This window comes from Corapipo altera, unplaced genomic scaffold (assembly GCF_003945725.1).
Source record: "Corapipo altera isolate COAL_440 unplaced genomic scaffold, ASM394572v1 51, whole genome shotgun sequence".
Taxonomy (NCBI): domain Eukaryota; kingdom Metazoa; phylum Chordata; class Aves; order Passeriformes; family Pipridae; genus Corapipo; species Corapipo altera.
Window position 1 is genome coordinate 8,433,239 of NW_020884892.1, and position 22,550 is coordinate 8,455,788.

The following is a 22,550-nucleotide window of genomic DNA, read 5'->3' on the forward strand; positions in this document are numbered from 1 at the left end:
CATCTCAGGTTCTCTGTCCATAAACTTGGGTTAATGCTATTATTCCTTTCACTCTCTTATAGATATGTTGCAAAATGATTTATTTTTTAGATTAAAATTGCTGCACACTAAGTTTTATATGAACTGGACTGGGAGGATCTAGATTTTTAAGAAAGATTAAAAAAAGGAGGAAGGTGATGGAAAGTTTGTGTACTGAGGAAGCTCCAAAAATGTCTCATTTACTGCGCCTGAGCCAACTTGCTGGATGTGTAAAGTACACTTAAATTATGAGAATTTTAATATAATTGGAACTACCATTTTGGAGCATCAGGTTTGGTGGAAATAAGAAAACACTAGAACCCCCCTGCTTTTTCTTGCTGTGCTCAAGACATGTGGTGTGTGATTTAGTCTGACAATTACCCGGTCACTCAGCTCTTACCTCCGTCCTCGCCAGAGCTTGCAGTAATCTGATTGGGATATGGTTCAACTGCCTAACACCAGAGAAACCCTGTCCTGTTTTTTTCAGCTGCTTTTTCATTCCTTCACTGTGTATTCTCTTGCTTTCACTCTCAATACATTCACTTTTCCTGCTGTATTATGAATATTTCCAGTATTATGTTCAAGAGTCACAGGCCCCCATTCACAACTGCTTTCCATTAGTTACTGATCAAATGAGTACAGATGACTTCCCTCTCATGTCTTTTTCCTTAGCACATGATAATAAAAAGTTCATTTCCATCACTGGTGTGCTCTTTTCTTGCTATCAGGATGCCAAATGGACTTCCTACAATGTTGTCTTATGTGCCTTCAAAATTATTTCTTTTCCCCTTTCTGTAAGCTAGTAAGATTTCAGGATGTGTCTTTTTGCTACCTAAAAATATCTGAGGGCCACAAGAAAATAAAGTTTCAGTGGTTAAATTCCTGCTAATGGCAAATATAATACATAAATATTAATTATCTTTTTTGCTGTTTTACCTACCTATGTATTTTTCTGGATTTTTAGGTGATCATCACATAATTATCACTCTCCTCTTAATCACTCAGATTTCTTGCATAACCCAGCCCTTTCCTTCCAGTCTGTGATGGTCCATGTGGTGCTGGGACACCCTTTCTTTTGAGAGTGAGACCTGCAACTGCTAGGTTTCACCTTGCAAATGCAGGTTACTCACACCACTCAGTGGCTTACGAAGTGACACATTAAATGAAATTCCCAAAGGTCAGAATCCAGAGACTTAAGGTTAGAAATGGTGCTACTGTAGAGGTGCGATTGGAAAGAGTTTGATTGTTTTTTTTTTTTGTTTGGTTGGTTTGGGGTTTTTGTTTTGTTTTCATTTGTTTGTTGTTTTTTTCTGGTTTGTTTTTTTGTTTGTTTGGTTGGTTGGGGTTTTTTTTGTTTGTTTGTTTTCAGGATTTTTTCCCCCCTTTTGAGAAAACTGAATCATTTAGACTACAGGGAGGTCATACACGCTGAAGTTGGTGCCCCAAAACTTCCCGTGGCTAAGGGTGAATGGGGCTTTGAAGAACCTGATCTAGTGCAAGATATCCCTGCCCAAAGCAGTGGTGTTGGATGAGACGATCTTTAAATGGTTCCTTCTGACCCAAACTATTCAGTGATGCTCTTCTTCTCTACTGTCTGAGCAGTCTCTCCCTATTGACATTTAATAAGGCTTCTGTCTGACCTGTCTGAATTTGTACCTGTGTTGTTATGTGCTTGGAGTCCCCAGATCTCCAACAGTGGTAAGGAGCTTCCCAGTATCTTATGGACTAGGCAGAAATAGTAATGTGTCTATACAACAAAAATCCATCCTTTTGTCAGCAAAAAGCAGACTAAATTAAGGAAGCAGAGGCCACCTAATTCAAGTCATTCCCGACTTCCCAGTGATGGATTTTTCTACAAGTCACATTTAAAAAAATGTATTGCACATGTGCAAAAATCTGATTCATTTTTGCATGTTTTTGTGTTAACCAGATTTTTTTCTGATTAGAATATTTCAAAACACTTAGGTTAATGGTGGAAGATGTCAATCAAAACTTGAGCACCAGGGACTGCTGATCCTGGGGGACCCTGCCCAGGAAAGGCTGTCCTGAGCCGTCTCCTCACAGCAGGACTTTGCCAGGCACAAGGCCCTGCTCACAGCCACGCACCATGGTGCCAATGCCAGGGTCCTCCACGGGGGATGCAGGGCCATGCAGGAGGAAATTCTGTATTAGCAGCCTGTTTTTATCCATGTGGAACAAAACCCCAAGCCCAAGCCTATCCCTAATGGCCGCCACGCACAAACAATGTCCTGATTGTCCCTGGCCACTGGGACTCTCAGAGAAACACAGTCACTGTGTCCCTATTAATTAAAAACAAAGCCCGCTTCCAATGCTCAGTTTCTGAACCCGTTCTGGCAGCCACACTGAAGCAGTCTCTGGGGGGACACAGGTTACTTTAAGCTGAGACAAAACATGGGCTCGGCTTTCCCCAACGAGGCCCGGCATCTGAAGGTTTGGTGCCACACCACCACCTGCCTGCACAAACCTCCTTGGTGCCACTGGTCTGCCCTTGCTGGCAAAGACTGTGCCAGTCTTTTGCAAGCCTGTTTGTTTGCTGTGGGACAGCTTCAGCTTTATTATCTGTGTGATGACAGACTCTGAGGCCACCGCTATTGTTTCACTTGAATTGCAGAGATCTTAAAGAGCCCCAGTCATGGGCCTTAATCCCACAGCGTCTGGGATGTTCAAATACAGAAAGACCCAGGTGGGTCTTGTTCCTCCTAAATCTCCTGCTGAGCTCCCTGGGCGTTAAGCAAAGTAAGTCAGTGCTCCAAACACACAGATGTACAACATGCATCAGACATGAGAGATGCAAACAGGAACATTAAGCTGCCAAGTGGCCGTTAAAAACTTCATAAGGGTAATTAAAATATTAGCATCCTTTCATGTAAGCAAAGCAAACAAAACTGGCTATTAGATTCAGTTACAGAGTCCTGCATTTTCCTATTGGTCACTTGATGCTTGCACCCATTGATCTGACAACCCATGTGGGGGTACATAAATGACTGCACTGGCCTCTGCCTCTGCCACAGAGATCAACATCTAAGCTGTGTGATGGGAGATGTGCAGACTCATCCTCTGTCAGCCTTTGTCCATGGAGGAGCTGATGTCATTTCCCCACATTTTGTTGTTACACAAATGCAGCAAGCAAAGTGGTGTCCCATGCAGTCACTCCTCCTCATCAATGAACCAGACAACTTTATTGTAAGAAAAGTCACTGAGTGCTTGCTGCCACCCACTGTAAACCTCCCTCAATACTTAAATGTTGTGCTGATGATTAATAAAAATAACTACATATGGGTGAGTCACAAGAATGGCTTCATTCATTCATTCAGTTGTGACTGCAACCAAAATAAAAGGTGTTTCCCAACTCTCCATTCCCAAGCACGATCCAAATCCCTCCTGCAGGAAGGAGTTGACTGACACGGAGGGAATGAACATCAGTATTCACTGAGTTCACTTCAATCTGGTCAGTGTTTGCCGAGCTGAATACTGGAAGCTGAATGCTGCAAAACCAGTTAAAACCCTAACTGTGATTCTAAAGGCAACAAGTCCTTGTGCACCAAGATTGGGATGAGTTTGGATTTTAAATGGAATAAAATAAAGAGATGAGAAAGGAGTTACCAAAATGTTTAGCCTTTGCTTTATTGAGTTACAACAACTGAGCAACAAGTTAGAAAAGTCAGATTTATTCAAACTCCCTAGCAACCTATTTGTGCAGCGTACTGAAAGGTGGGCAAGTTTTCCAAACCCAGCTCATCAGAGGAATGCACCGGACGGCTCCTGCACCCAGGCTCCTGCTCTCTCTCCATTTCCTCCTCACGTGCACGGACAGACACTCTCACACAAATCCATATTAGCAGTATTTGAAAAAAAAAAAAAAGAAAAAAGTGCAATCAGGAACGTAGGATCGACCTAAAAATTTAGTGGTAAGGGTTAATAAGAAATTTCTGTTGTGCGCTACAACATCTAAAGCTGGAGGGCAGACTGCCGGTTATGGTGTCCATCACTGTACCAGCCAAAGAAACACAAGTTTGAGTTATGAAGCATCTTAATTTCCTCACTCCAACCCCTCTGGGGGTTGTACTGCAAGTTTAAACAAAAAGTGCTAAAAAACCCCAGCAAATCAAAACAAAAAAAGGCATTCTAGCCAAATCTTTAGAGACCCACAGCTGGGGCTGGCTGGTAAAAAGTAAAGTACAGGAGCTGGAGAAGACTTGCCTTGTAGGAGCACATATAAAAGCAGAGATTTAAATACTTCGACCAGTAGCAGGTGGCCATAAAACAAAATAAAAAATTCAAAACAACAAGGGGAAAAAAATCAAAACCCACCACTCCAGAACATGTTTAACTGGGCTGAAATGTAAACTGGGGTGGGGATCTGGGCTCAGATGCTGATCTGCACCAAGACGACGCCAAAAGATTGCAACTCTGTCTTAAAACACTTCAGAAAAAAAATTCTCCTCTCCCTCCCCCACAAAAGACACTTCCCTCCCCCAAACGAACCCCAAAATTCTGCATTATATGCAAGAATAACTTGCATCTATTAAAAAAATTAACAAAATTTTCATGTTGTACAAATCTGTTCCAGTAGAGGAAGAGGCCGGGCAGGAAAGTGGGTGGGGGAGAAACTGAAGAGAAATCTATGTACAAGGACCCTTTTATCTTTCTTTTCTTTTGAAATGCAGTAGTAGGACTTTGGCACTATCAACGATTCCATGATGACACTCCACAAGAGTATTTCTCGCTGTGCCTCCACAAGTGGCGCTTGAGACTTGGAGTCGCAACACACTATCTCACCCCAGGGAGGAAAATAGAGTCGTCTTCTATTTTCAGACAGCATTTCCCCTCCAATGTCAGGACAGTGCAGCTGAGGAGTACCCCTGCAAAAATTATAAAAGTAGCATATTATTTTTGAAGGCACTATGAACAACTAACTAACTAGCTGCTAACTAACATGGTATTCCAGTTTACATCCCTGCACACACAGTAACACTGTATTTTCTATTAACTGTACTCTGAAGTCTATCCTTACCACAGCCTGATGTAGTAGGGTGCTGTAGTTTTGCTGCATGTTAACACCCAGCTAATAATCCCCTATGGATTTCTAACATGGATACACAGCCTTGACTCGGTAGATTCTCACACTGACTCAAAGATGATGTGCACACGTTTGGGGCAGTTACTTTGTGACCACAGGACATGTAGTGCTAAAACCGAGAAGACCTCAGGTCTTTCTCCCCCAGTAAAGTCCCTCATAATACTTCTTGTTTTGCACTATTTTAGAAAATGATACAAACTGCAAGACAATGGAAAAAACTGGATGTGCCTGTGCTCTGCAGAGCAGCTCCCTGGCTCTGCTATGACTCCTGCACCTACATAAAGGCTGCACTATGGACCAGAGATTAAAAAATAACCCCCCAACACCCAATCTTCAGATAGCCACCAATCTACATGTATCCCCAGTTCCCAGCACAGAGCAAGGGCTCTATGACAAGGGTTATGTTCAGCATGTGCTTCCCCTCTCAGGTGTAAACGTGCAAGAAGTGCAAACATCCACTCATGCTGGAGCTGCATGGGATGGCTTTCCTGCACCATCCTCCTCACCCATCCTGCAGCAGTGCTTCCCGAAACCTGAACTAACCCATTATTTCACACCTTGTATAGATGTTGCTATTTGGTCTGTTATTTCCCACAGAAATAGTGAGCTCTGTCTGGCATCTGCAACGCAGAGAACACAGTCACACCCAGGAAAAGGACTGGCTCGCACCAACATCAAGGGGAAAAGTCCTCCCCATCCTTGAGACCTTTCCTCAAACAGGCCCCCGCTCCTCTTGACTCACTGGAAAATTTTAATTGCAGCGTTGGGTTTTGCATCTCCCCCTGAAGTCCTTCATTACATTAGAATTTAGGTCTTCAGCGCGCCTCACTGGTTTCAGGGAAAAAAGCACATCCTCCCTACTTCATTCTCATTCCTTGAAATGCTTTAGGGTGACCCAAATTCTGCAAAAACCAGCAGTCAATCCTACACTGATTTACTTCAGGATGGTGCCTTGGAGCACAGCACCAGTAACAGGCACTGTAGCTAGCCTTTTAGATGAAACCCTAAACCACAAGAAGAGTGAAAACTTGAGCAGAAAGCAAGAGAAGCCCCAGTGCTGTTACCTTTTACCAGTTTTGGACACCAAGGAACATATTGTGCCACCAGCAAACATGTGATCTCAGCTCCTGTAGCAGTGCAGAAGGGGTTGGAAATGCCAAAAGAAACCAGACTACCTCTGAGGCCTAGCATCTGCATACAGCATCTGCAAGGGGCAACTGCCTTCAGACTTTTTTTTTTTCTGGGACATCTCTACAGAGCAATGGTCACAGCCACCCAGAGGCAGGGCACACATCTTCCAGGGTGTCCACCTACCTTGCTCCCACTGTGAGCCATAAACTTTAGTGTCTACATCTTGCAAGGTTCAGGATTAAAAATGGAGGTCATGAAATAACTCTAAAAAAGACAGTTTACTGCAGAAAGGTGGTGGTGGTGGGGAAAAACTATGATTCTGAAAAAAACCAAAAGCTCTGATCTTGGGAAAACCCCACAGGGAGACAACATCATGAAGAAAGCCAGCAGTAGCTGCTAGCCACTCAGGCACACTCTGGTCCTGCTCTCCTGAGCTGTAGTTTGCTGTACTTAATTTAGGACCAGTTTCTGTTTGTCAGTTTTGCACAAATGGGGACAACAGACATAATTTTGACCCGTGCTGTAGGAAGACAGGAATATTTATACTCATGGAAAGGGATCTAAAGTACTCTCGACAGAACAGTTGGGCCATATTACAAGGGGGACACAAGGTTGCATGATGCAACATCTGGAACATTTTCAGTGATGGCTTCAGTGCACCTGACAGTAGCCACTCAACATCCTGAGGGCCTTGTTACTCTATGGGGACAGGTCTCTCAGCCTCAGTGTTCAGAAAACCTGACCTGCTCCACAGAAAAAAATCCAGTATTGCCAAAAGCTTCAGATATGGACTTAGTAACAGAGCCTTTTCTTAGTTCTGAGATGGTACTTCAGAGCCCAGCATGCATCTTGCTCTCAAGGAGGTCAGGCACTTCTGAAACTTCCTCTAGTTGTAGCAGCAGCAGAAGCAGAATCTGCTGAACAGGGATCAGCTTTGAAATACTCAATTTTTTAAGGCTTAAGGTCTGTCTAGGCTGCAACACAAATGCTCTCCAATAGTTCCAGAAACTCGAAGCTACACACCAGAGCAGAGAATGACCAAGACAGTATGGAAGAGATGAGGTTTTACAAAAGCTGCACACAAATTTAGCCAACAGGAGTATGGAGATCAATCACCAACAAATGATCATTTTAGACTATGTACATCAAGCTGACAAAATAGCAACAGCATCAATATCAAAGGAGCATGTTTCTGCCTGATGTAGGGCTCAGCAGTGAAAGGTTCACCCAGGAAGTGTGGCTGTGTGAGACTCAAGAGAAGTCCCTTGTCAGCTCTTCAGTCCACCTCTTACATATGGTACCTGAGGAATATGATGTTAGGAAAAATCAGGCTTTTATACGAAAACAGGCAGAAACAAGCTCTCAATCTTGCACAGTCTTTCGTTTAGTCATACCTGAATGTCACTTAACACATTGTTAGCTGAACATCAAAGCTTTAGCTGAATATTTCTGGACAAAGAGTGAAAGCTTATCCTTAAGGAAAAGGGAGACAGTAGCTGAGATTTTTCCATGGGTCCCACCAGTGTGGGATATAAAGCTTCCAAATTTTGTGTCACAATAATTGTGATAATGCCTCCACATGGGTGCCAGAGAGAAGGCACTTGCATTTCTGCGCTGAGACTTACAGGCAGAATAAAGGAAAATTAAAAAGACTTTGGGCTTTTGTCAAGTCCCCAGGCCAGCATGCTGAGAGACAAGCAAAGAGCGGGACAAAATGTCCTCTGATCTTACTGCATGCTGTTTGCAGCAGAAGTCCTGCTCCAGTGCACCTTTTCTCAGTAGGTGTATTTTACATGCAACCACCGGAAAGCTCCTCATCAAAGGATCACTCAGCAAAAGTTTAACTGAGATCAAAGTTCTTATTAAAATTCCTCTCTGATAACACTTGAGCACCCCCAAAGCCCTGGAGCTTTATGGTCAGCATCTGTACCAGGGCACAGAGGCAGGAGATTCACTCCAACATACCTGCACTGACAAAAGTGCAGGCACCAAACCTATGCTGCTGGAAGAGGACTGTTGCAGCCTTGTTTCATAGTACAACAGGTTTGTGAGAAAGAGTGGTTTCAGGCAACTCCCCCAGCTCCCACCTTCCTCCCCATTCCCCCTCCTAACCCCTGGTCTGCTCCCTCTCCTCACAACCAATATTCATAGCTGGAAAGAGGAAATGATCTGGAATAACAATCCTGAAAACAAATAATCCCACAGTGCATTTATTCATCACACATTTGATTTTAAAAGGCAGATCAGATCCTGTCTCTCCCTTCTTATGTGGCTGTACAACAGTGGCACCCCAGCGTGCCTCCAGCCAAGGTTCCCACATCCTTCTTCCTTTAATCTGTGCTTTTGCCACCTGTTACTCATATCCCTAATTACCAACTTCTGCAAGGATAATGCACAACAGTGCCTTGCACTGCAGTCTGAAGCTTTAACGTATTTTGTTATATAGATGTCATAACATTTCTCAACATTAGCTGACACAATTCATAGTTAAAAATAATACCACTGCAGGGTTTTCCTTTTTAACTCAGAGAAGATGTCCCAGGAGACTTCTGGACAAGTATTGCACATGGAGAAAACGGAGTGCTAGTCAGCAGGGCTTGCTACCAAAACCTGCATGTCTGCAACCGGCAGTTCAATCCAAATACTGCCAACTATAACAGTAAAGTCTTTAGTGCAAGCGTAGAGGCACTTTATCAGTCCTGCCTGGATTTTGTATTTTGTATTTCTTTTTCTTTAAAAAGAAATGCTAAAGTATATTTTAATTTTAGACACCAGAAAACTACTAACTCCTTCTAAAACAGGTGTTCTCTCACTATGGCTGTTAATGCAGGATGCTGAGCTTTTTGTAGGGTAACTTCTAGCTTAAGGAAATTCCAGTTTGGGAGAGACAGATTCGGTTGAGCACAAAATGTTACAGGCTCCAGTGAACTCAATTCAACATGCAAGTCAAGAAATGCTGACAGTGTTTGCTCCAGATTTATACCTGTGCAACTCCGATCAGAAACAGGCTTCAGACCTCCAAATAACACATCCTTTCACATTGTGAAAGATGGTACAACCCCCCCTTAAAGCAAGGCCCTGCAGCTTGCTTTTTAATTCAAGATCCTGTGAAGAAGAGCTGCTAAAACACCCACACAGCTTAGTCTGGGGCACTTCCTAAGCCTCTAGTGTGAGCAAGCAGAACAAAGAGAGGCTGGAGACAGCTCTCACCTGCAAGAGAGCACATTTGCATGAGCCACTTTAGTCCCCACAACATTTTTCTTTTTTTGCTTGCTTTTGCATAAAGAAGCATCTCTGTCCTGGGCCCTTCCCCCACTGACCTTTTATTCCAAGCAGGGCAGGATGCTGCAAAGGAAGGACCTGAGGTGCAAAAACAGTCACAGCCTCTATTCACAGGAGATCAATGATCTTTTAGCAAGGGGGATATTAGCAACTAGTGTTACTTACTATTTCTTTGTGTGGCTCAGCTGGTATTGTTTTGTATCAAGTGCTGCAGAGGTTTCATAGGTTGTTTAAAGGCAGAAAGTTTAAGGTTTAATCACTTACTGAAAAAAACCCTAGAAAAATCTCCCTTATCCAGGACTTAACCCACAAGGAGACAAGAAACAAAGGAAATGGCACTAACTCCTCTGCTACCACATAGCTGGCTTTACTTCACAAGCAGAATGGGTCTCCCTTTTGATCAGGCATCCAGCAGGCACAAGGATCCAGCAGGGATGGGTTCCAGGGATTTATACTGAAGAGGGGCTACAGGATGCTGGAAGCAGACCCAGACAGAGCCAGGCTCAGAGAAACAGGGCACCATCAGCATTACCTGTCTATATGTGGGAATTGTCTCCAGATATACTTTCAGAGTCATAGTCTGCCAGCTCTGTCTGGCCTTCGGGTGCCGTTTGGCTCCAGCTGTCTGTACAGTCCGACGCAGCGTCGTCCTCACCCACTGTCACCTCCACCCAGTTCACCTCCGCCGGCTCCTCGTTCTCCTCGCTGCCGTGGCCGTCGTGGCTGTTGCAATCCACCCTGTCCATACCCTCTCCTTGATTCCCCAACAAAGAGTCTTTCAGTGGTTCACAGTCTCTTTTTGCTCTCACCACTGGTTTACCTCCATTCTCTTCATTCAGTTTTTTATGATCCTGGTAATGCTGACGAGACACCTCGTTACCGTTCTTTGGACTCTCAGCATGTTTGGAGCCCTTTTTCTGGCTTTGTTTGTTATGACCATCAACAGCATACTGCTGCTGGTACTGGTCAATCCATTTAAGTGACCCTGTTCTTAGTGAAGACCGGTTTTCCTTGAACCAGCGGACTATTTCAGTTCTTGTGAGCCCAGTCTGAGATGCTAACTGGTCATACTCCTGGGGCGATGGCCACTGGGTCCTTGCAAATGTGCTTTTCAGCAGATGAATCTGCTCTTGTGTTTTCTTAAATGTGGTTGAGGACCCAGATAACGCACCAGGAAGCTGAGAGCCACTCAGAAGTTCTGCCTGGCTTATTGCACCATTGGGAGTTCCTTTTGCTTTAATTTTTCTGTATGATCCCATTGAGTCCAAGACAGCTTGCTCCATGCTGTCCCTTATCTTTCTCCGCTCAGAGAACCACGAATCTATCTCCCTCCTACTCAGCTGAGTCTCCACTCGAAGCCTGTCCAATTCTCCTTGGGTAGGAAAAGAGCATCTTAGGAAACTCTCCTCAAGGGCCCTACGCTGCTCTTGGGTTATCTCTTTGAATCTCTGGGGAGTGAAATCTGTGTATGGGTGAAATGACCAGCCACGTCGACCAGCTGAAGGTGCTATTTGATCTTTCCCTAAAGCATCGCCAGGAATTTGCACAATGCCCCTCTGACTTCTGTACCTGTGGTCACTGAACCACTTCTTGATCTCACTCCTGGAAAGACCTGTTGCCTCTATAAGCCGGTAGACTTCTGCATCGTCAGGAAACTGGCTTGCCATGAAACTGGCCTTTAGCTCTGCTATCTGCTCCTTCGTCTTCTTCCGTTCACTGGCTGGTGTCAGCGGCACAGCTGTCAGCTTGGCAGGAATCTCAGGCACCTGAACTACATGAGGACGCTTGGCCTCTGGGGCACTTGATAAGGTCTGTATTGTCCTCTTTTGCCCCTGGTTTGGGGCAACAGCGAGTGTAATTGGTGAACAGGAAACAGTTGAACCATTTGACACAGGAGTCAAAACCAGACCAGTCTGGCCCAGTATCTGACAAGGCAAAGCTGTCTGGATGATGGGCTGCGGCATTTTTGCAGTTGCCAAAGGAGCTGGTAGGACAGTGATGGTTTGGGGAACTGCCTGGATAGTACCATTGAACATTTTCTTTCTTGCTTCCTCCACTTCTTCAGGAGACCAACTTATACCATGCTTCAAACGTTGCGTAGCAAACCAGATTCGGATTTGTTCTTCCGGATGTTTCGATGCTGCTGTCAACCATGACAACTCTGCTTGTGTTGGGTACGGAAACTTATTAAAGGAGTTGATCATGGTTGCATTAGTGTCCAGTGCAGAGTTGTATTTGGTACTGTTCAGAGGGACTGGGACCTTGGGGACAAGGTTGATATTTGGTGGTAGCTGTACAGAGGGCATAACGTGGGCTAACACATCTTGGAGAAGGTCTCCATTTATACAAGCAATAGCTTCAGTGGCTTCAGTTATGATACGGGGGAGAGCACCATCCACGTGGTTTTCCATAACTCCCTCTTCTGGCTTTTTGGATCCCTTCTTGGTTTCCCCTTTAGGCTTTCCCAGTTTCATCATTGGCACTTTATTTGTGCTAATTCCCCCATGAAGTGAATCATCACACTCTGCATTTTCTAGCCCCCCACCCGTGACAGCAACATCATTAGTGGTGGTCTCAATGGACTGTTCTAAAACAGTCTGATTATTGCGTTTAATTAATTTCAGTTTAAAGTTAGTCTCTCCCGGGTGGTATTTTGTGTTGTGGTCAGATAAAGAATCGTATTTTTTGGTTGTGAAGTTGCATTCAGCACAGACATACAAGGGGTTGAGAATGACATTTGGATGCTGAGTGTCAACATGCTCTGTAAATTCATTTAAGTTTTGTGTTGAGTAAGGGCAGTACTTACACTCATAACCACCCTGGGGTTTCTTAGACTGATTTTCAGCTGGGGGCTTTGCCTCAACCACTTCACAGTCTTTGACTGAGTTTTCTGAAGGCCAGGTTTTTTTGGAATCCTGCTGTGGTGTGCCAGTCCCCTTCTCTTTAGAAGTTTCTACACCCTCGGCGCCTTCCTGCTCCACGACTTCAGAAGTTCGCACCATACAGGGAGTTGTCGACTTTCTTTTGCTGGCCATGGCAGCCACTGGCAGCACACTGTTGCCCCAAATGGTGTCTTGTTTTGACAGGATAAGCAACCAACTCAGTAGATCTTGCAAACAGCTCCAAAACACCTTGATTATTTTACTCTGTTTTGCTTAATGAATTTCTGCTCTGGTTGTGACCATCAGCTCCGCGAGTGGACCTGTCAGCTGCATGACACCTGTGAAACAAAGCACACCTTGTCAGGCACTGATTTAACAGACATTTATCAGAAAGCCACAGCTTGTATGTGCATTTGTAAGGGTATTTTGGATAATGCCAAACTCTTCCTCCTCCCCATCATCATATTAAGAGTCAAAAATCTCCCCATGAAGAATAAAAGCAGTGGGTAAATTGCAATGAAGTGCACCATAGGAAGAAAATGACTTCGAAACAAATAAGATGAACAGACAGGGGATTTTAATTTCCACTAGACTCAATGTGTTTAGCTGGAAAAGAAAGAAGATACTACTATAAATACTGCATCTTTTTATAGAAGCCACAGTTTCTATTAATTATTATTTTGAAGCCTGCAGATTTGAAATTGAGTGTGATTTATATTAAACTTAATTACTTCCCACTGTCACTTACCTTGTAAATATGTCTACTAAGTGACTGTGGTTACTAATGATGGGTGATTTCTAAATAAAGCTATAGAGCCTGCCTTGGTTGTAAAAGTAAAGGCATAAAGAAGAGTTAATGCAAATCAACACTTCCTAAGGTCTGTGCCATAAGGAAAAGTGGGCTCAAAGAAACTGCAGCCGATCTGTGGAGGCCTATTAAGTGTTTTCTGGAAGAAAAGTTTCCTTACAACACCACTTTTCACTCAACATTGACAGAGGTAGCTACCAAAGGTATCAGAAGCCCTTAGATACCTTTTAAACATGGTCCCTTCCTGTGATATTCTCACCAAGTCCTAATTTGTGCATTTTATTCTCTACAGAATTTAAAAAAAAAAAAACAACTAAAACCCAAAACATTTTAAAGCACAATTCATATGTTCAAGTAGTTTTGGGAGTTCCCAAATGCAAGAATTCTGTAAAACAGGTTCTGATGCCAACATGAGTCAAACAAAAGCATGAAGAAAAACTACACTAGCTGTTTCAGGATCTACCTGCACTCATCAGGAGTGGGTGAAGCGAAAGAGAGGAATTTAGCTGTCAAAATTTTCATTAATCAAAAGAAGATTAAAAAAGGTCACTTCCCTATTTGACAGGATGCTTTTTCTAATTTATCACTGAATCCAATTTGCTATTCTTCCTGATCAGATGGTCTCTGGTTTCATAATTCCCAATCTTAATGGAAAACTCAAGAAGTACTTGGAATGGGGTGGGAGAGGCACTGGGGTTTACAAATTGAGGGAGGCTGGAAAGTGGAGATTTGCAGAGTGGGTAAGGCCTGCACTGATTTCTGTAGAAGTGTACTAAATGGAGAATCTGAAATAGAGATCCAATGCAATATGTCCCTGCCCATTATAGGGAAGATGGACTGGATGATCTTCAAAGGTCCTTTCTAATACAAACCATTCTGTTAGTCTATCATCTCATATCTAACCAAATGCAGATTTTCTCCTTGTGAAGCCTGTAAATGATAAGCTGCAATCAGAATCCAAGATATAAAGATCTAATGAAATAAAATTCCACTGTAGTTACATCTGGACACATCAGCAGTTTATAACCACTCAAATGCTGTCCCTGAGCCTTCTCCTCTTGCTTAAGCCCTGGCATGAGAGTCAGAAATAGCCACTGTAAAAGCAGTTGCTAACTTCTTGGTTCTGTCTGCAGCTGAGGAATACTCTGCAGGTCTCTAGAGCACATTTCTGTTGCTCTGCCCATCACAGATCATACCACTTCTGTATATATGGAAACTCAAAATGATATACTGCCAGAGGAAGCACCTCCAGCTGGGAATAAGAGCAGGGATGGCAGCTTCCAGCTCCATGTACTCAAACTCCAGTGTGAAGCAATTCTCCATACACAAAACACTTCATATGCGAATTCTCCATGCAGCACCTTCACAGATACGGCTCTGGTGAAACACAAGCTGTGAAACACCAAACACACCACAGACAAGATGCCATGCAGATGCTGTTTGTTACAGTGCAGATGCCTCAGCATATCTATACAGTGCTTTGTGTTCACAGCCACTGCCACTCCTGCACTGCCCAGCCCTGACACAGACCAGTGATGCTCCCGCACACTTGCTCTGATGTGGTGAAGCATGAGACCATTTGGTTGACTTTCAGGGGTGCATTTAAGCTCCTAGTGTGCTTCTCTGGGAAATGGAGCATCTTTGCTGAGCTCCATGAAACAGAGATGGGGGCTGGCCACAGGCTTATGGCTCTGCCTCGGTCAGGATTAGAGTGTCACTTCCCTCCAAACTGGGATCATCGGTGCTGTCATCACCATTCCCCAAAGTGTCAGCACCTCTGAGCCAAAATTTCCTCTTCTGTTTCCCTTTTTTCCTTCTGCCTTTTAATAATAAACAAGCAGATGAACAGTGGAAGAAATGATGCCTGGTTTTCTGTAGATTTGTGTTGACTGACCTTTAAACTGGATTATACAGAATATTCTCTATCATTTTCACCTATTCCTTCAAAATTCCCTTCTGCTTCCCCTCACAATTATCTTTCTGCAGACATTTTGGCAGTGATCTGTCCCACTTAGGAAAGGATCAGAAGCTAGAGACAAACACACAACTGTCCAAACACCCATCTTCCTGGTCACCCATGTTTAATCACACTTGCAGAAAATGAATTATCTTTGAAGTTTCTTCCCTTATAGTAAATTTGGCTGAAACAGGTCAAAAGATAAGAGAAGGGGGCAGAATGGGCTCTGAAAGCCCAACTGCTGTTGGAAACAGAGTGAAGGTGATCAGGTCACCCCACTCTTTCCTGGAGATCTCACTACGTTTGTGACACTAACTTTCTCAGATGAGGGAAGGGAGGTGTAAGGCAGTGCCCTGGGCCACGGCAATGAAGATCCGGATGGAGCCATGGCTCCCAGGATACTCCTCTGTGGCTTGCTCTCCCTCCCAGGCCACAGCTGCACCCGCTCCCTTTCTAACGTATGACCTCATGCAAAATTCATGTGGCAACATCGCAAAAGGAAGAAAATTCAAAAGACATCAAAGACAGAGCAAGACTTATTTATATTTCACTGAATATCCCCCCCTCCTCCACAAGAAGAAAGGCTAAGAACAAAAAGATAAAACAATGGGATGGAAGAGTGGAGAAGAGACCTTGATAAATTAGAGGACTAGGCAATCACAAACTATATGAAGTTCAACAAAAGGTGATGCTGGATTCTGTAGCTGAGATGGGGCAACCCTGGATGTATGTACAAACTGGGGAAAGAATTGCCAGTTGGTCGAGGAAGGGGATTGTCCCACTTTGCTCTGCACTGGGGTGGCCTCACCTTGAATATTGTGGCAGTTTTAGGCACCACAATGTAAGAAAGATATTAAGCCATTAGAGAGTGTCCAAAGGAGGGCAACGAAGATGGTGAAAGACCTTGAGGGGAGGCCATGTGAGGAGTGGCTGAGGGCATTTGGTCTGTTCAGCCTGGAGAAGAGGAGACTGAGGGGAGACCTCATTGCAGTTACAACTTCCTCCTGAGGGGAAGAGGAGGAGCAGGCACTGATCTCTTCTCTGTGGTGACCAGTGACAGAACTCAAGGGAATGGCCTGAAGCTGTGTCAGGGAAGGTTTAGGTTAGATATTAGAAAAAGGTTTTTCACCCAGTGGGTGGCTAAGCACCGGAACAGGCTCCCCAGGGAAGTGGTCACAGCACCAAGTGGGACAGAGTTCAAGAAGCATTTGCATGATACTCTTGGGAACATGGTGTGACTATTGGGGATGGTCCTGCGGAGGGCCAGGAGTTGGACTTGATAATCCTTATGGATCTCTTCCAACTCAGCATATTCTGGGATAGTCTGCAATCTAGGTCACACTTTGAATCAGTTAAAGGTTTCTTAAAAGTCAGACTCAATGTTCTGAATTCCTCAGTCTCTAAATGCTCAGCAAACTCTCTGTTGCACTCAGTTGCTGAGCTGATCTCCCAACTCTTCTCAGGACAGGAGGACTGGCCCCAAACAAGGATGTTCTCATACAGAGGAAGGGCCAAGGTCCCTCCAAAACATATATAAGTGGGTGGAAAAATAAAGTCTGTTTGCTACAGTTTTTCTAGAAAATTGTACAGATTGTTGTTTCTCTTACATCTTCTATTCTGCATGTCTAATTGCTGTTTTCTAACCCTATATTTTGAATAGTTTTTTCTGCCACACAAGAATCACTATCCACCATATGCTGCTTTTTGGAGGTCAGTAAAAAAAAACAAATGACTTTTAGTCCAAGATGCGCAGTTTGGGGTGCTGATAACCATATAGAGACTGTCTCTGTCCCTTCAACCCACACCCTGAAAGATGGGGAGGAAAAGAGGCCCAACAACTGCATAACCAAGAAGGGTTTATTTGGACCTCCAAGCTATGGCCCTTCCAGGACCTCAGTAGGGATGTCATTTGGCATAAAACAATACAGTTTCAAAGGAGGATGGGTCCCCCTCCCCACGACAGACCCCCGGTAGCTGCATCATATACATCTGCAGGTCCTGCCACATCCCATCTGAGGACATTAGAGAAAGCATAGGAAGCATCCCACAGCTTTCAAACGTGAGCTGCTTGCCAGAACATCAAAGCCCCAGCAGACAGTTTTAAATACATGGTGTTGCTCCTGACAAAGCTGCTAAATGATGCCACTTCAGCTCCTCCGATTCAGGAGTGAGGCAGCTCTCTCAGGCTGTCACTCCACTGGAATTCAGCAGGCAGGCAAACCTGACCCCACAAACCTTTGGATTTTACTTGCAGATGGCAAAGACTACCAAAATTTGCAGGGAGATGAGAAGTTACCCTACAGCAATGGCTTAGCAACCAGCACACCCTGATGGGAACCCAAGCTACACTTCATCACCTGAGCTGTGTCCACAGCACATATATCCTGTCAAGGAGCAAAATCCATATCTGATGTTCAATGAATAGGGTTGCACCATGGTCAGGTCAACCTCTATCCCCAGAGCTGGCTCTGTTCAGTCTATTATTATTGTTTTGTTATGGACAAGACCCTGGAAAAATGACCTCTTTTTAGGGCTGCTGCCAGTGTGGAGTGCCACAGGCGTGGAGTGCAGGGGTGCTGTCAGCAGCTGGCTCTGTGAGCAGCCATTCCCCCCTGGGCATGGGGGGAAGTCAGTCCTCACCTGCCACATCTTTTGCTCATCTTCCCATACTGCACGGGGTTGGAAACATAAAAACAACCCATTTTTTTGAATTTTCTTTTTAAATGAGCAAATTCACAAAACAGAAAAAGGCAACCAGGTGAAAAACAAAAGTGCTTGGCTCCAAGCAGAATGTGTCATTGCGACACAAACCTCAGAGAAGCCATGTGCAGGAACAAAAACTTTCCATTTGTTTTGCTTTAGCAAAGCCATCCAGGATGGGAATACACAAGTCAGAGACAACATGTTCTTTTAAAACTATCTCCCCAAAAGTGTGTCTCAGCAGTTATGAGTGAGGCTCTAATCTGGCTTTAATTTCTGAAATTTGTTTAATTAATGAAATAATCCAGCCACAGTCCTGTGACCTATCAAACCCTGTTAAAACGCCTCAGAGACTGAAGCGGGACCTCGATGGCACTCTGTGCATGACTGAGGAAATGCCAAATTTCCTATCTGGTCACCTGGCCCCCAGATTTGGGAAACTGGGGGAGAGAATCACACAGGGAAAAGAGACCATGTTTTTTGGGCCTGGATGGCACTGGAAAACTTTTGGCTGTGTAGCTATGCCACCTTCCAGCAACAAACTGTATGGTTCATGCTAATGGATGCAAAAAAATACATTAAAAAAGCTTTCTCTTGCTGAATACTGAAATCTTTTCACTCTCTCTCATCTTTACCTTGTGCACATAGCTAGTTTTATATCCTACTTCCCCCACAACAAAAGGCAAATATTTGTGTAGAAACTGAACTCCTTTTCTGCAGTGGTGTTCCCACAGGTTCCTCCAAAGTGATGGCAGAGCAGGAATTTTCCATGGCAGCTGGGACACAGCTTGGTAGCACAAAGCATCAGTCAAAACCCTGAAACCTGTGGTTGGGGAAGTGGTAGGACAGTGTGGACACAGGGTGAGATATTGCCTGTTTTCCCTAATACCCCAAAACATGACTGAGTCTGAAAAAGGCTGTCTAAAAGATCACCAAATTTGAAAACATGTCAAAAAGCCAAATTTGAAGAGATGTCAAATTAAAAACCTTAACTTTTGCAGAAAGGAAAAAGCGCACCAGAAACATCACGACTTACATGCAGATGTAAGCTGCATCTTGCTTACAGCTTAGGGCTGGAATAAAGTAATACAGAGGCTGAAACAGGTTGAACCCCCTAGCAGGTGCAAATGGATCTTTGCTTCTCACAGATATACCCTGCTTTTAAAGACAAGCAAACCAACCAGAAAAAAACCCTCAAAACTACTTAACAGACACTTGTGTAATTTGCCAATAAAATCTTTCTTATTTTTCATCTCACTGTGTTGGTTTGCTCTGCCCTGTGCTGGCAGAGAGTTCCCAGTACCTGGTCCTATTTGAAAAAATGAACAATGGGAAAACCACTACCACAAAGATACCTGCAAACAGGCATAGAAATACAGGGGTGTTCACTCGCAAGGGTTGGCTGATGTTTAAAGAGGGGGGAAAGTATTTTATTGCTTTACTGCTTAGGAGCTCAGTCTCCACAAACAGCATCCTCTTTGCTATGCAGGACAAGCAACTGCAAATTCCACCCATGTAATTTAACACACACCCCCTGTCTGAACATGACATTCAATATCACAAAGATACAAACTCCTCCTTGCAGCTTTCCCACACCCCTTCCCCAGCCCAGGGACACAGCAGAAATGACAGAGGAAGTGCGCAGCACAGAGCTCAAGCAAGGACCTGCTGGGCACAAATCTTTCAAGTCCATGGGTTCTTTTGCAGCACTATCCCCACTTTATCACTAACTAAGTGGATCTCAGCAAACCTCAACATGAATGCCACACTCTGCCCTCAGATGCCAGCCAGGTCCTGCTGCCCAGTGCCTTGCAAACACCACAGGTTGCTTTTAAAGCAGATACCACCTGTACCACCTTTTTCTTGAGCTGAAGAATTTTCCACCCCTTCCAGGGCATGTGACCAACCACACCACGACAGATCTCACTCATCTGTTCATTTCTGGTTAGCTCTGATGGTATCCTCTCCCTCCCACAACCTTCCAAGCTTGTGTGTGTCCCTGTGAGCATCTCTGCTTTTAACACTTGACTCCAACCTGTGCAGCTGACCAGAAGTCATGCTCGTAGAGTTCAGAGCAGAGTAGAAACTAATGGACATTACTAGACAACATCATAACACCCCATGACCATCTGCTCTTCACCCACAAAGGCTGCAGCAATGCAAACACAGAGCTGAGCTATTATCCTGCTCCATATCAGAGACACTGAACTCACATTCACTAAGGCTGCAGTAATATTTTTTCCTACAGATACAAGGATGAGAGGTGAAATAGACATTTCACGGTGCAAAAAAGGAACGTGCCTAGGGTGATGTTCTTCCTTCCTTACAACTGTTTTCAGCATGCAGCTGCTACAGTAATATCAAAAAGCACATCAGCTAGCACAGCAAAAAACATGCTGTTGCTCTCCACTGTGATAAAACACTTAAAACATTGCTTAATTATATGCAGCACAATAAGCAGAAGCTAACCAGGGCAAATAATTGCTGCATGATGGATTAGGACTGTAACAATTTACAAAAGAAAATCATAGAAAGAAAGACAGGTTTTGTGAACTAGGGCAGAGCTTTTAAAACAGCATTTAAGTCAGAGCAGCCTAGAGTTTCAACACTTCTGCAGTTCTTTGCAAGCTGAATAAACCACAGTTAATGGAGAGGTATACAGATCATTACAGCAATAATTTTTGCAGGTATGTGGAAAAAATAAAATTGAAAGTGCTATACATTTTCAATTTGCATATGTTGGTGTAGACATTTCTAATTATAAAAATAATTCCCACATAGCTATTTGTAGCAGGGTGCTGTGGCCATGAATTTTTGTCTACAGAGAATCAGCAATTGATAATTTTTCTTTCTTTTAAGGACCAGAGACTCACACCTTTCAAAGGCCATCAGTAAACCAAACTGCTTCCAGGACTCCTGACTCCCCCAGCAACATGTCCTGTGAAACTGCGCGCCAACACAGGAACGGGGGAAGAAGCAAATCCAGCACACATCCCACCTCTGCCATGCACCTCTACAGCACAATCATGGAGAGACTCTGTAAAAACACTTAAAAAATCCGAGGTTTCAGTGGAGGTGGGCTGAGGGTAGGATGAAACAGGTTTCAAAAGACACCAACAGTTGTAGGAAACCCTGAAGAAGCGTATGTCTTAATTAATCACGTTAAAGTTGCCTTTTAATGTTAACAAATAAGCTGTGATGCAACCACTGTGTAGAGACAGAGAAATTTCCTCTGAAAAACACAGGTATTTGTGGAAAAAAAACCCTCTTAGGCTTGACCAAAATAGGTTGTGTGGCAGGACCACGGAACAGGTTTATTTCAAAGTACTCTACTCACAGGCTATTCTTTTGAACTAAAATGTTTTTATTCATGCTGCAAAAAGCCAAAGACATGGGGAAAATGGTGGGATGAACGTGAGAGGCCAACCTCTTCCCAGAGAAGGTGAAGTTGAACATTGTGTGCTGTGAATTTTCTATTATAAATACCAATCTGCAATCACTGGCTTGTACTTTCTTTTCCTTTTTTAAATGTAGGCTTAAGTTCAGACTAAAAACTGGATTAGGTCTGGCTTTATAGCTTTTTTTGCTCTCTGGAAAAGTGTTAGAATAATCCACTTGTGATGAAAAACAGCACTTTACAAACTGGTTCAGGCCTTGAAAGAATATTTATATTGTAGCAAGTCACTTACTTCACATATAACAGCAGCCTTAATCTCAGGGTAGGCAGGAGATGGTCCTTCTCCAGGACAGTACACACTGGAGCAGATAGGGCAAACAATGGGCAGGAGGGAGAGAACTGGAGTGCCAAGGTGGGGACAAAATCTAGGTTTCCTTGCTTCCCAGACACTGCTTTCTCCTCCAAAAAAGGGTTGAAAACACACAGCTTGCACACAAAACGGGGCACGTGGGCAAACTGATCAGCAAGTGCTACAGCTCCCACTGGGTTGTGATAGTGGTGCAGTCTGGGAAAAGCTTTTTTTCTTTGTAGTGTGTGTGTCTGTCAGAGGCACCTGCATCTATGTCTTGATGAACATGTGGCTTAGCTGGTGCCCTCCTCTGGAGTCACAGATTCTCAGGGACACAAAAGGACCCAAAATCCCAGTAGCAGCTCTGACTGTACACACTTAAAACCCAGAAGGTGACAGTGGGTGCACTCCTGGGGTCTTGCTCTCTGCTTTGGGAAGAAGAAATACAGACTGACCTCTTCCAACCAAGAAGATGCGTGAACCACCCATGCAAGGTACAGTCAGATACATCAGCAAATGTTCTCAACACCTGCAGGGGGAGTGAATCTCTCTCCAACACCCTCCCTTGGTGGCTTCCAGGGGCAATGAGCTCCAAAATAATAGTCACGTATCCTATCAAAATTATCTCCTTTAATCAGTAGTGTTTACTCCTAGGGTGGGTACTTGCATGTTCATAAGAGAGAAATAAAGACCAACAAAGTTCTTAAGAGAGAAATAGAAATGCTATAAAAACATCCATTCTAATTAGTTTAATTACTTGTCTCTGCAACTCACTGAATTCTCATAATTGGACTGGATTAAAGTCACTGGATTTAAGTAATTTTTCATATTGAGTTTTTATCCAGCATCATATAGTGGGAGGACAAGAGACTCACAGATACATACCCAAAAGTTATCTATAGACACTATCTTCAGCTATGTGGGT

General features: G+C 43.9%; 1 protein-coding gene across 5 annotated transcripts in view; it reads right to left on the reverse strand.

Moving 5' to 3' along the window:
- Window positions 1-3,638: 3,638 nt before the first annotated feature.
- The window catches only part of ZHX2 (zinc fingers and homeoboxes 2), a 75,940-nt gene continuing 57,028 nt past the window's right edge, over window positions 3,639-22,550 (reverse strand). For all 5 annotated transcript variants that reach the window (XM_027645733.1, XM_027645731.1, XM_027645732.1 and 2 more), the window contains 2 exons: window positions 10,065-12,752; window positions 3,639-4,901 (listed from right to left, as the gene is read on the reverse strand). In XM_027645733.1, the coding sequence (XP_027501534.1) occupies window positions 10,069-12,567 (2,499 nt within the window). In that variant the 5' untranslated portion in view covers window positions 12,568-12,752 and the 3' untranslated portion in view covers window positions 3,639-4,901; window positions 10,065-10,068. The remainder of the gene's footprint in view (window positions 4,902-10,064; window positions 12,753-22,550) is intronic.